The sequence below is a fragment of the Bos indicus x Bos taurus genome, chromosome 12 (assembly GCF_003369695.1).
Source record: "Bos indicus x Bos taurus breed Angus x Brahman F1 hybrid chromosome 12, Bos_hybrid_MaternalHap_v2.0, whole genome shotgun sequence".
NCBI classification, from domain to species: Eukaryota; Metazoa; Chordata; class Mammalia; order Artiodactyla; family Bovidae; genus Bos; species Bos indicus x Bos taurus.
In genome coordinates this window covers 1614063-1627442 of record NC_040087.1, presented here as the reverse complement: position 1 = coordinate 1627442, position 13380 = coordinate 1614063, and the positions used below count along the sequence as shown (strand labels likewise).

Below are 13380 nucleotides of genomic sequence, written 5' to 3'. Positions count from 1 at the left end.
CTACAACCATGATTACTATACCCGGAAAGGGTCACATTCAAAATTGATGGAGAAATAAAAAGCTTTTCAGACAAGCAAAAGTTAAGAGAATTCAGTACCACCAAACCAGCTTTACAACAAATGTTAAACCAGCTTATATAGTCAATAAATACAAGAGAAGAAAAAAGATCTACAAAATCCACCCCAAACAATTGAGAAAATGGCAATGGGAACATATATATCAATAATTACTTTGAATGTAAATGGATTAAATGTGCCAACCAAAAGACACAGACTGGCTGAATGGATACAAAAATAAGACCCATATATATGCTGTTTACAAGAAACCCACTTTAGACCTAAAGACACATAAAGACTGAAAATAAGAGGATTGAAAAATATATTCAGTGCAAATGGGAAGCAAAAGAAAGCTGGAGTAGCAATCCTCATATCAGACAAAATAGACCTTAAAATAAAGGATATTATAAGACATAAGGAAGGACATCACATAATGATCAAGGGATCAATCCAAGAGGAAGACAAAACAATTACAAATATCTGTGCACCCAGCATAGGAGCACGTCAGTACGTAAGACAAACACTAACAGATGTAAAAGGAGAAATTGACAGTAACACAATAATAACAGGAGACGTTAACACCCCACTCACACCAATGGACAGATCATCAAAACAAAATAAGGAAACAAGGATCATCAAAACAAAATAAGTCTTAAATGATATATTAGATGAGATGGATCTCATTGATATCTTCAGGACATTCCATTCCAATGCAGAATACATCTTCTTCTCAAGTGCACATGAAACATTCTCCAGGATATACTATTTCTTGGGTAACAAATCAAACCTCAGTAAATTTAAGAAAATTGTAATTGTATCAAGCATCTTCTCTGACCGCAATGCTATGAGACTAGATATCAATTACAAGAAAAAAAAAAAAACTGTAAGAAACACAAACACATGGAGATTAAACAACATGTTTCTAATTAACCAACAGGTTACTGAAGAAATCAAAAGAGAAATCAAAAAATTTCTAGAAACAAATGACAATGAAAACACAACAACTCAAAACCTATGGGATACAGCAAGAGTAGTTCTAAGAGGGACATTTATAGCAATGCAGTGCTACCTCAAGAAGCAAGAAAAACATCGAATAGACAACCTAACTTTACACCAAAAACAACTGGAAAAAGGAGAACAGAACCCTCCCATAATTGTTAGAAGGAAAGAAATCATAAAGATCTGAGCAGAAATAAATGAAAAAGAAATGGAAGAAACAATAGTAAAGATTAATAAAACTAAAAGCTGGTTCTTTGAGAAGATAAAATTGACAAACCTTTAGCCAGACTTATCAAGAAAAAAAAGAGAGAAGAATCAAATCAACAAAATTAGAAATGAAAAAGGAGAGGTTACAACAATCCAGAAATGATAGACAATGTAGAAATACAAAGGATTATAAGAGACTATTTTGAACAACTATATGGCAATAAAATGGATAATCTGGAAGAAATGGACAGATTCTTAGAAAAGTTCAATCTTCCAAGACTGAACCAGGAAGAAATAAAAATTATAAACAACCCAATTACAAGCACTGAAATTAAAGCTGTGATCAAAAATCTCCCAAGAAGCAAAAGCCCAGGACCAGATGACTTTGCAGGAGAATTCTGTCAAACATTTCAAGAAAAGCTAATGCCTATCCTTCTAAAACTCTTTCAAAAAATTTCAGAGGAAGGAACACTTCCAAACTCATTCTGCAAGGCCACCATCAGCCTGATACCAACAAGGACAACACACAAAAAAGAAAACTACAGGCCAATATCACTGATGAACATACATGCAAAATTTCTCAGCAAAATTTTAGCAAACAGAATTCAGCAACACATTAAAAAGCTCATATACCATGATCAAGTTTGGTTTATTCCAGGGATGCAAAGATTCTTCAATATATGCAAATCAATCAATGTGATGCACCATATTAACAAACTGAAAGATAAAAACCATACAATAATCTCAGTGGATGCAGAAAAAGCCTTTGACAAAATTCAGCATCTATTTATGATTAAAACTCTTCAAAAAATGGGCATAGAAGGAACCTACCTCAACATAGTAAAGGCCATATATGATAAGCCTACAGCAAACATTGTTCTCAATTGTGAAAAAGTGAAAGTATTCCCCCTAAGATCAGGAACAAGACAAGGGTGCCCACTTTCCCCACTATTATTCAACATAGTTCTGGAAGTCCTAGCTATAGCAATCAGAGAAGAAAAAGAAAGAAAAGGAATCCAGATTGGAAAAGAAGTAAAGCTCTCACTGTTTGCAGATGACATGATACTATACACAGAAAACCCTAAAGATAGTATCAGAAAATTACTAGAGCTAATCAGTGGATTGAGCAATGTTGCAGGATACAGAATCAATACACAAAAATCATTTGCATTTCTATATACTAACAATGAAAAGTCAGAAAGAGAAATTAAGGAATCAATCCCATTCACCATTGCAATAAAAAGAATTAAATAGGAATAAACTTACCTAAGGAGACAAAAGAGCTGTACACAGAAAATTATAAGCCACTGTTGAAAGAAATCAAAGACAAAATAAACACATGGAGAGATAGTCCATGTTCCTGGGTAGGAAGAATCAGTATTTTGAAAATGACTATACTAACCAAACACAATCTACAGATTCAGTGTGATCCCTATCATATTACCAATGGCATTTTTCACAGAACTAGAACAAAAAATTTCACAATTCGTATGGAAACACGAAAGATCCTGAATTGCCAAAGCAGTCTTGAGAAAGAAGAATGGAGCTGGAGGAATCAACCTTCATGACTTCAGATTATACTACAAAACTACAGTCATCAAGACAGTATGGTACTGGCACAAAAACAGAAATATAGACCAATGGAACAAGATAGAAAGCCTAGAAATAAACCCATGCAATTATGGGTATCTTAATTTTGACAAAGGAGGCAAGAATATACAATGGGGCAAAGATAGCCTCTTCAATAAATGGTGCTGGGAAAACTGTACAGCTCCATGTAAAAGAATGAAATTAGAACACTTCCGAACACCATACACAAAGATTAACTCAAAACAGATTAAAGACCTAAATGTAAGACCAGAAACTATAAAGCTCTCTGAGGAAAACAAAGGCAGAACACTCAGTGACATAAATCAAAACAAGATCCTCTATGACCCACCTCCTAGAGTAACGGAAATAAAAACAAAAGTATACAAGTGGGACCTGATTAAACTTAAAAGCTTTTGCACGGCAAAGGAAACTATAAGCCAGGTGAAAAGACAACCCTCAGAATGGGAGAAAATAATAGCAAATGAAACAACTGACAAGGGATTAATTTCAAGGATATATAATCAGCTCATACAAGTTAATACAAAGAAAACAAGCTAATCAAAAAGTGGGGAAAAGACCTAAACAGACATTTCTCCAAGGAAGACATACAGATGGCTAACAAACACATGAGAAGATGCTCAGCATCACTCATTATTAGAGAAATGCAAATCAAACTACCTCTCAGCAGCCAGAAACACCATCATCAAAAAGTCTACAAACAATAAGTGCTAGAGAGGGTGTGGAGAAAAGGAAGCCCTCTTGCACTGCTGGTGTAAATTGATACAGCCACTATGGAAGATGGTATGGATATTCCTTAAAAAACTAGGAATAAAACCACCAGATGACCCAGCAATCCTACTCCTAAGGATATACCCTGAGGAAACCAAAATTGAAAAGGACAAATGTATCCCATTGCTCATTGCAGCACTATTTACAATAGCTGGAAAATGGAAATAACCTAGATGTCCATCGACAGATGAATGGATAAAGAAGTTTTGGTATATATCCACAATGGAATATCACTCAGCCATAAAAAGGAACACATTTGAGTCAGTTCTGATGAGGTGAATGAACCTAGAACCTATAATACAGAGTGAAGTAAGTCAGAAAGATAAAGATAAATATTGTATTCCAACACATATAAACGGAATCTAGAAAAATGGTACTGAAGAATTTATTTACAGGGTAGTAAAGGAGAAACATCAATAACCTCAGATATGCAGATGACACCACCCTTATGGCAGAAAGTGAAGAGGAACTAAAAAGCCTCTTGAGGAAAGTGAAAGAGGAGAGTGAAAAAGTTGGCTTAAAACTCAACATTCAGAAAACTAAGATCATGGCATCTGGTCCCATCACTTCATGGGAAATAGACAGGGAAACAGTGGAAACAATGACTGAGCGACTGGACTGAACTGAATGAGCATATCCTACATGGGATCACAGTGCTCTCCAAATTGTTTGAAAAATGCATTACAGACAAATTGTCTGACTTTCAAGTGGGCATAAAAGGCCCTCTAACCTATGCAGGTTTCCTCATTACACATATAGAAGTGTGTTTTTGCTCACTTCATGTGTAAGAGGTGGCCTTACGTTGTGTTGTATCCTCTGCTTTTTCTGTGGGACCATTCCATTCAGAGCAAAGAGCACCATGATTCCAATCTGTGTGTATTTATTAACTCTTCCCTGAAGTTTGTGTATGTTGGATATTGTGGTGTTTTAGATCACTGAATGTACAGAAGAAAGAATTCAAGCAAAATATTGCTGTTCTTCAGTAGTTTTGTTTGTGGAATTTGAAATTACTCAAATTTAAAATAAATTACTGGACTGTGGAAATAATAAAAATAAAATAGGATGGTCAGAAATTGAGAATTCTTTCAAATTTTATATAGTTTATATTCTAGTAAGGACAGTAAATAATATAAACATAGTAAATAAGTAAATTACAAATTTCAGCCTTAAATATAGTAATTTGATTAGGCTTCAAGAAGGTGAAATTTGTGTCAAGAATCTAAGGCAGTAAGAATTAGTGACATGATCTGAGAAGAGTGTTCCAGGGAGAAGGAAAAGCTACTGCAAAGGCTCTAAAGCAGGAGTTTATGTTGAAAGAATAGCACAGTGACTAGTAGAAGCAGAGAAAGCAGAGGGACAAATTCTAGAATATAAAATCAGGAGTGATAATGGAGGTCAGCTTATGAAGGGCCCTGTAAGCCATCTTAAAGACTTTCAGAAAGAAATGAGGAGCCTTTGGAGGGTTGTCAGCATATCAGTATATCAGCAGACCTACATTTAGAAAGTCTAATTCTGGCTGTTGTGTTCAGAAAGGGAAGATGGGAATCATACAAGTTAGGGAATTATTGAAATAATCCAGGGGGAGGAAAAGTTTTGGTAGTGATGGCAGCTGTATAGGTAGTGTAAATTGTTCAGATTCAGGTATTTTGAAAAATACAACCATCAGAATTTCTGAGAGATTAAATACACAGCTTGTAAGAAGAGGTGTTACAAAAGACTTCAAGGATTTTGCCCTGAAAAATTAGCAGGTTAGAGTTGCTTACTTTGAATTGGAAAAGACAGGGTTTGAATAGGGTGTTTTGTTTTGAACATGTTAATACTGAGGTGCCTTTCAGGCATCCACCTGGTAATGTCTAATAGGCAGCGAGACAGAGAAGAGGTAAAAGGTGAACTTTGGGATGGATGTGTGCATTTGAGAGTGAAATGCATATGAATGATATTTAAAATCATGAGGTCACATGTGATCCCCAAGGGAATAGGAGCTGAAAGGAAGGGAAAAGTATAAGGAACAAATCCTTTAGCATTTTAACCTTACCAGTTGAATGAAAGAAGTTGAACCAGCCAAGGTGTGACCAGTAAGATAGGAATTAAACAAGAGAATACAGAAATTATATCATGGAGTGTGGTGTATTGAATGTATCAAAGGTTGTTGAAACGTTCTGTAAGATGTAGCTTGAAAATTAATGTAGAGTTAGGGAAGTTGTGCATTCTCTTCACATTCTGTATAGATGGTGGTAAGATAAACTATAGATGTACAGATATTAGTGAGTAGGTTGATGTGGTAAAAATCTGTGTAAGTTCTTTAATGATTATTTTAGTTTTTCCAGTGAGGAAGTAAGCATGGTCATACAGTCACAATGAGGGAGAAGATGTTTGAAGTTTGAGGAGCTAGGAGACATGTGAAATAGTGGTTGGGAAGATTGGGAGGTAAATGGTCTAGGAAAATGTAGTATGATTGCTAGACTGCATTAAGGCCCACTTAGGTTTCATGGTCATGATGATCTCACAGATGCCTGACTCACATCACTTACCTTATGGGTAATGTTTATGTTGTGATGTCTTTAGATATTTGTATGTTTAGTGAGGAACAACTATTTTACAGCAATGAAAAGTAGTTCTGAAAATGCTGTTTATCTTGTTCCTTAATCCATAAAATGGAAAGAAAATAATAAAGAAATGTCTCCAGAAGATAATCCTCCCAATATCGCTGTGAGGTAGGTTTTTTTGTTGACAGTGTAGTGTGACATGTGGGATCTTAGTTCCTGACAAGGAATCGAATCTGTGCTTTGTGCAGTGGAAGCGTGGAGACTTAACCACTGGACCAGCAGGAAATTCTCTTGTTCCTGTTTTAAGGATGAGAAACCCAAAGCTTATGGAAAGGAGAAGTTAAGTTAAATGTCTGAGGGCTGGAACTAGGAAGTGGCTCAGCAGAGATTTAAATAGAGGAAAACAATAGAATGGGAAAGACTAGAGATCTCTTTAAGAAAATTAGAGATACCAAGGCAACATTTCATGCAAAGATGGGCAGATAAAAGACAGAAATGGTATGGACCTAACAGAAGCAGAAGATATTAATAAGAGGTAACAAGAATAACACAGAAGAATAGAAAAAAGATCTTCATGACCCCAACAACCATGATGGTCTGATCTAGAGCCAGACATCCTGGAGTGTGAAGTCAAGTGAGCCTTAGGAAGCATCGCTGTGAACAAAGCTAGTGGATGGAATTCCAGTTGATCTATTTCAAATCCTAAAAGATGAGGTTGTGAAAGTGCTGCACTCAATATGCCAGCAAATTTGGAAAACTCAGCAGTGGCCACAGGACTGGAAAAAGGTCAGTTTTCATTCCAGTCCCAAAGAAGGGCGATGCCAAAGAATGTTCAAACATCCACACAATTGTATTCATCTCACATGCTAGCAAAGTAATGCTCAAAATCCTCTGAGCCAGGGCAACAGTACGTGAACTGTGAACTTCCAGATGTTCAACCTGGATTTAGAAAAGGCAGAGGAACCAGCGATCAAATTGCCCACATCCGTTGGATCATAGAAAAAGCAAGAGAATACCAGAAAAACATCTACTTCTGCTTTATTGATTACACCAAAGTCTATGACACTAGATCACAACAAACTGGAGAAAATTCTGAAAGAGATGGAATACCAGACCACTTTCCCTGCCTCTTGAGAAATCTGTATGCAGGTCAAGAAGCAACAGTTAGAACTGGATATGGAACAATGGACTGGTTCCAAATTGGGAAAGGATTATGTCAAGGCTGTATATTGTCACCCTGCTTATTTAACTTATATGCAGAGTACATCATGTGAAATGCCAGGCTGGATGAAGCACAAGCTGGGATCAAGATTGCTGGGAGAAATATCAATAACCTCAGTTATGCAGATGACACCACTCTTATGGCAGAAAGTGAAGAGCAACTGAAGAGCCTCTTGATGAAAGTGAAAGAGGAGAGTGAAAAAGTTAGCCTAAAACTCAACATTCAGAAAATGAAGATCATGGCATCTGATCCCATCACTTCATGGGAAATAGATGGGGAAACAGTGGAAACAGTGAGAAACTTTATTTTCTTGGGCTCCAAAATCACTGCAAATGGTGACTGCAGCCATGAATTAAAAGACGCTTACTCCCTGGAAGAAAAGCTATGACCAACCTACTACTACTACTACTACTACCACTACTACTACTACTATTAAGTCACTTTAGTCATGTCCAACTCTGTGCGACCCCACAGACGGCAACCCACCAGGCTCCACCGTCCCTAGGATTTTCCAGGCAAGAACACTGGAGTGGGTTGCCATTATGTTAAAAGCAGAGACATTACTTTGTCAACAAAGGTTCATCTAGTCAGAACTATGGTTTTTCCATTGGTCATGTATGGATGTGAGAGTTTGACTATAAAGAAAGTTGAGCACTGAAGAATTAATGCTTTTGAACTGTGGTATTGGAGAAGACTCTTTGAGAGTCCCTTGGACTGCAAGGAAGTCAAACCAGTCCATCCTAAAGGAAATCAGTCCTGAATGTTCATTGGAAGGACTGATGCTAAAGCTGAAACTCCAATACTTTGTCCACCTGATGCAAAGACCTGACTCATTGGAAAAGACCCTGATTCTGGGAAAGATTGAAGGCAGGAGAAGGGGTGACAGAGGATGAGATGGTTGGATGGCATCACCGATTCAATGGACATGAGTTGGAGAAAGCTCCAGGAGTTGATGATGGACATGGAAACCTGATGTCCTGTAGTCCATGGGGTTGCAAAGAGTTGGACATGACTGAGCAACTGAATTGAACTGAAGCCTGTATTCTTAACTATATTACATTGTTTCTCAGTCTGATAAACTTTGTATAACATTAATATAAACTCATATTTTTCCTATGGTAGCATAAATAAGGACTGTCAAGACATTTGAAATCTTTTTTTTTTTTTGCTGGATTGCAGGTAACAAAAATTGAATTAATCCAGTAATGAATCTCTGAAGTTGTGGTTTTAATTTTGATTTGAGTTAAATTTAAATATTGTGATGTATCAACTACCTAATAGAGATATTTATGTGTTGTCCATTGATGATCATACCACATCATTTTTCTGTTTTTCAGGTTTTATTTCTTTATATTTTCATATGATTCAAATTAATTTGTCAGTCTTAATTAAATGTATATCTGAAATGTTTTCTTATTGTAATCATTGTAAGACACTTTAAAAATATTACTGGTTATCCCTAATAAAAATCAAGTGTTGGCTTCTACTTTTATTAGATTTGTTAGAAAACTATAAAGATATTATATAACCAGATGCATAATTTGATATTGTACAAATAACAACCGTGAGGTGCTTTTCAATCATGAAATTGTGTCTTTCTAAACCAGTGTTCTAATCTTTCCACAGTGGTTTTGATAAAACAGAAATGAGATCAAATTCAAATTTAATTACACAAAGAATTATTCAAATGTCAGAAAAATAAGAACTAGGACTTTGAAAGTTTTATACATAGTTGATAAGGTATAGCATGGTACAGTGTATGCATGGTCAGTCGTGTCTGACTCTTTGTGACCCCAAGGACTGTAGCCTGCCAGGCTCCTCTGCCCATGAGATTTCCCAGGCAGGAAATACTGGAGTGGGTTGCCATTTCCTTCTCCAGGATATCTTCCTGACCCAGGGATCTTCCCTTCCTCTTCTGCATTGGCAGGCTGATTCTTTACCACTTGTGTCATCTGGGAAGCCCCCAAGATATAGCATACTATGCAATTAATATAGATAATAAATTAGTAATGAGACTTTTAATCCAGTATTAAAATTTGTATTATTTGTTTACATTCTTCGATTATAGAATATGGAATATTATTCTTGTTACTGGATCATGGGTGTAATGTAACTAATTCTTAAATAGGTTTCAGTTCAGTCGTTCAGTCATGTCCGACTCTTTGCGACCCCATGAATCACAGCACGCCAGGCCTGCCTGTCCATCACCAACTCCCGGAGTTCACTCAGAGTCGTGTCCATCGAGTTGGTGATGCCATCCAGCCATCTCATCCTGTCGTTCCCTTCTCCTCCTGTCCCTAATCCCTCCCAGCATCAGAGTCTTTTCCAATGAGTCCACTCTTCACATGAGGTAGCCGAAGTACTGGAGTTTCAGCTTTAGCATCATTCCTTCCAAAGAAATCCCAGGGCTGATCTCATTCAGAATGGACTGGTTGGATCTCCTTGCAGTCCAAGGGACTCTCAAGAGTCTTCTCCAACACCACAGTTCAAAAACATCAATTCTTCGGCACTCAGCCTTCTTCACAGTCCAACTCTCACATCCATACATGACCACAGGAAAAACTATAGCCTTGACTAGACGGACCTTTGTTGGCAAAGTAATGTCTCTGCTTTTGAATATGCTATCTAGGTTGGTCATAACTTTTCTTCCGAGGAGTAAGCGTCTTTTAATTTCATGGCTGTAGTCACCATCTGCAGTGATTTTGGAGCCCCCAAAAATAAAGTCTGTCACTGTTTCCACTGTTTCCCCATCTGTTTCCCATGAAGTGATGGGACCGGATGCCATGATCTTCGTTTTCTGAATGTTGAGCTTTAAGCCAACTTTTTCACTCTCCACTTTCACTTTCAAGAGGCTTTTTAGTTCCTCTTCACTTTCTGCCATAAGGGTGGTGTCATCTGCATATCTGAGGTTATTCATATTTCTCCTGGCAATCTTGATTCCAGCTTGTGCTTCTTCCAGTCCAGCATTTCTCATGATGTACCCTGCGTATAAGTTAAATAAGCAGGGTGACAATATACAGCCTTGACGTACTCCTTTTCCTATTTGGAACCAGTCTGTTGTTCCATGTCCAGTTCTAACTTGCTTCCTGACCTGCAACAGATTTCTCAAGAGGCAGGTCAGGTGGTCTGGTATTCCCATCTCTTTCAGAATTTTCCACAGTTTATTGTGATGCACACAGTCAAAGGCTTTGACATAGTCAATAAAGCAGAAATAGATGTTTTTCTGGAACTCTCTTGCTTTTTCCATGATCCAGCGGATGTTGGCAATTTGATCTCTGGTTCCTCTGCCTTTTCGAAAACCAGCTTGAAGATCTGGAAGTTCACGGTTCACATGTTGCTGAAGCCTGGCTTGGAGAATTTTGCCCATTACTTTAGCGTGTGAGATGAGTGCAATTGTGTGGTAGTTTGAGTGTTCTTTGGCATTGCCTTTCTTTGGGATTGCAATGAAAACTGACCTTTTCCAGTCCTGTGGCCACTGCTGAGTTTTCCAAATTTGTTGGCATATTGAGTGCAGCACTTTCACAGCATCATCTCTCCGATTTGAAATAGCTCAACTGGAATTCCATCACCTCCACTAGCTTTGTTCGTAGTGATGCTTTCTAAGGCCCACTTGACTTCACATTCCAGGATGTCTGGCTCTAGTCAGTGATTACACCATCATGATTATCTTGGTCGTGAAGCTCTTTTTTGTACAGTTCTTCTGTTTATTCTTGCCACCTCTTCTTAATATTTTCTTCTTCTGTTAGGTCCATACCATTTCTGTCCTTTATCGAGCCCATCTTTGCATGAAATGTCCCCTTGGTATCTCTAATTTTCTTGAAAAGATCTTTAGTCTTTCCCATTCTATTGTTTTCCTCTATTTCTTTGCACTGATCACTGAGGAAGGCTTTCTTATCTCTTCTTTCTATTCTTTGGAACTCTGCATTCAGATGCTTATATCTTTCCTTTTCTCCTTTGCTTTTCACTTCTCTTCTTTTCACAGCTATTTGTAAGGCCTCCCCAGACATCCATTTTGCTTTTTTGTATTTCTTTTCCATGGGGATGGTCTTAATCCCTGTCTCCTGTACAATGTCACGAACCTCAGTCCATAGTTCATCAGGCACTCTATCTATCAGATCTAGGCCCTTAAATCTATTTCTCACTTCCACTGTATAATCATAAGGGATTTGATTTAGGTCGTACCTGAATGGTCTAGTGGTTTTCCCTACTTTCTTCAATTTCAGTCTGAATTTGGCAATAAGGAGTTCATGATCTGAGCCACAGTCAGCTCCTGGTCTTGTTTTTGTTGATTGTATAGAGCTTCTCCATCTTTGGCTGCAAAGAATATAATCAATCTGATTTCGGTGTTGACCATCTGGTGATGTCCATGTGTAGAGTCTTCTCTTGTGTTGTTGGAAGAGGGTGTTTGTTATAACCAGTGCATTTTCTTGGCAAAACTCTATTAGTCTTTGCCCTGCTTCATTCCATATTCCAAGGCCAAATTTGCCTGTTACTCCAGGTGTTTCTTGACTTTCTACTTTTGCATTCCAGTCCCCTATAATGAAAAGGACATCTTTTTTGGGTGTTAGTTCTAAAAGGTCTTGTAGGTCTTCATACAACCGTTCAACCGCAGCTTCCTCAGCATTACTGTTTGGGGCATACACTTGGATTACTGTGATATTGAATGGTTCACCTTTGAAATGAACAGAGATCATTCTGTCGTTTTTGAGATTGTATCCAAGTACTGCATTTTGGACTATTTTGTTGACCATGATGGCTACTCCATTTCTTCTGAGGGATTCCTGTCCGCAGTAGTAGATATAATGGTCATCTGAGTTAAATTCACCCATTCCAGTGCTTTTGAGTTTGCTGATTCCTAGAATGTCAACATTTACTCTTGCCATCTCTTGTTTGACCACTTCCATTTTGCCTTGATTCATGGACCTGACATTCCAGGTTCCTATGCAGTATTGCTCTTTACAGCATCGGACCTTGCTTCTATCACCAGTCACATCCACAGCTGGTTATTCTTTTTGCTTTGACTCCATCCCTTCATTCTTTCTGGAGTTATTTTTCCACTGATCTCCAGTAGCATATTGGGCACCTACTGACCTGGGGAGTTCCTCTTTCAGTATCCTATCATTTTGCCTTTTCATACTGTTCATGGGGTTTCAAGGCAAGAATACTGAAGTGGTTTGCCATTCCCTTCTCCAGTGGACCACATTCTGTCAGATCTCTCCACCATGACCTTGCTAAAGAAAGCCTTGACATGTAGCTGGACCTGTAACACGCATGTCATGGTATCAGTCAAGTATTTTACTGGAATAATTTTTGACATCTCATATCCATAATACTTGGATTATTTTCTATATTGCTGTCTACTTAAGTTTGTTCTAATGATTTTCCTTGAAGATGTAAATATTATAATCATATAATTTTTTTAATTCCCTGGACTTGTGGAAAGATGAGATTATGACTAGTAGATGTTTAGAAAGAATTAGTTAACATTTCATTTTTTTCCTGTTAAACATAATTAGGAAACTTAACTATTTCAGTTTTGCCAAGATGTTTTTAGTGATAACTTAGACTTTAGAGCTTTTTAAAATGCTGTTTATTTATATTTATTTTATCTTTCTCTTATCTGAAGACCAAGACATTTGGAGGCGGTGGTGGTGGTGCTAGAAGTAATCTCAACATGAATGCTGCTGGTAACCGAAATAGGGAAATTTTACAGAAAGAAAAGGCAAACAAATCAGAGGGAAAACATGAAGGTGTCTATAGAGAACTGGTAAGACTGAAGAACCAACCATTAAGTTCGCGTCTTTTTTGCTTTAATAGTCTTGTTTTTAAATTCTCGGAACCACCACTAACTTTTTTAGTATATTATAGACAGTGTTACAAGTATAAGACGACTTTCACTAAGGATTCCATTAATTCGTGGAAAATTTGGATTATTTGAAAAATAATTACTTAAGTAAAATTTACTTAACT

At 37.3% G+C, this 13380-nt stretch overlaps 1 protein-coding gene across 3 annotated transcripts in view; it reads left to right on the top strand.

The window, feature by feature from the left end:
- Positions 1 to 13380, top strand: part of TDRD3 (tudor domain containing 3) — a 226752-nt gene that overhangs the window by 126578 nt on the left and 86794 nt on the right. For all 3 annotated transcript variants that reach the window (XM_027557099.1, XM_027557098.1, XM_027557100.1), the window contains one exon: positions 13037 to 13177. In XM_027557099.1, coding sequence (XP_027412900.1) covers positions 13037 to 13177 — 141 coding nt within the window. The remainder of the gene's footprint in view (positions 1 to 13036; positions 13178 to 13380) is intronic.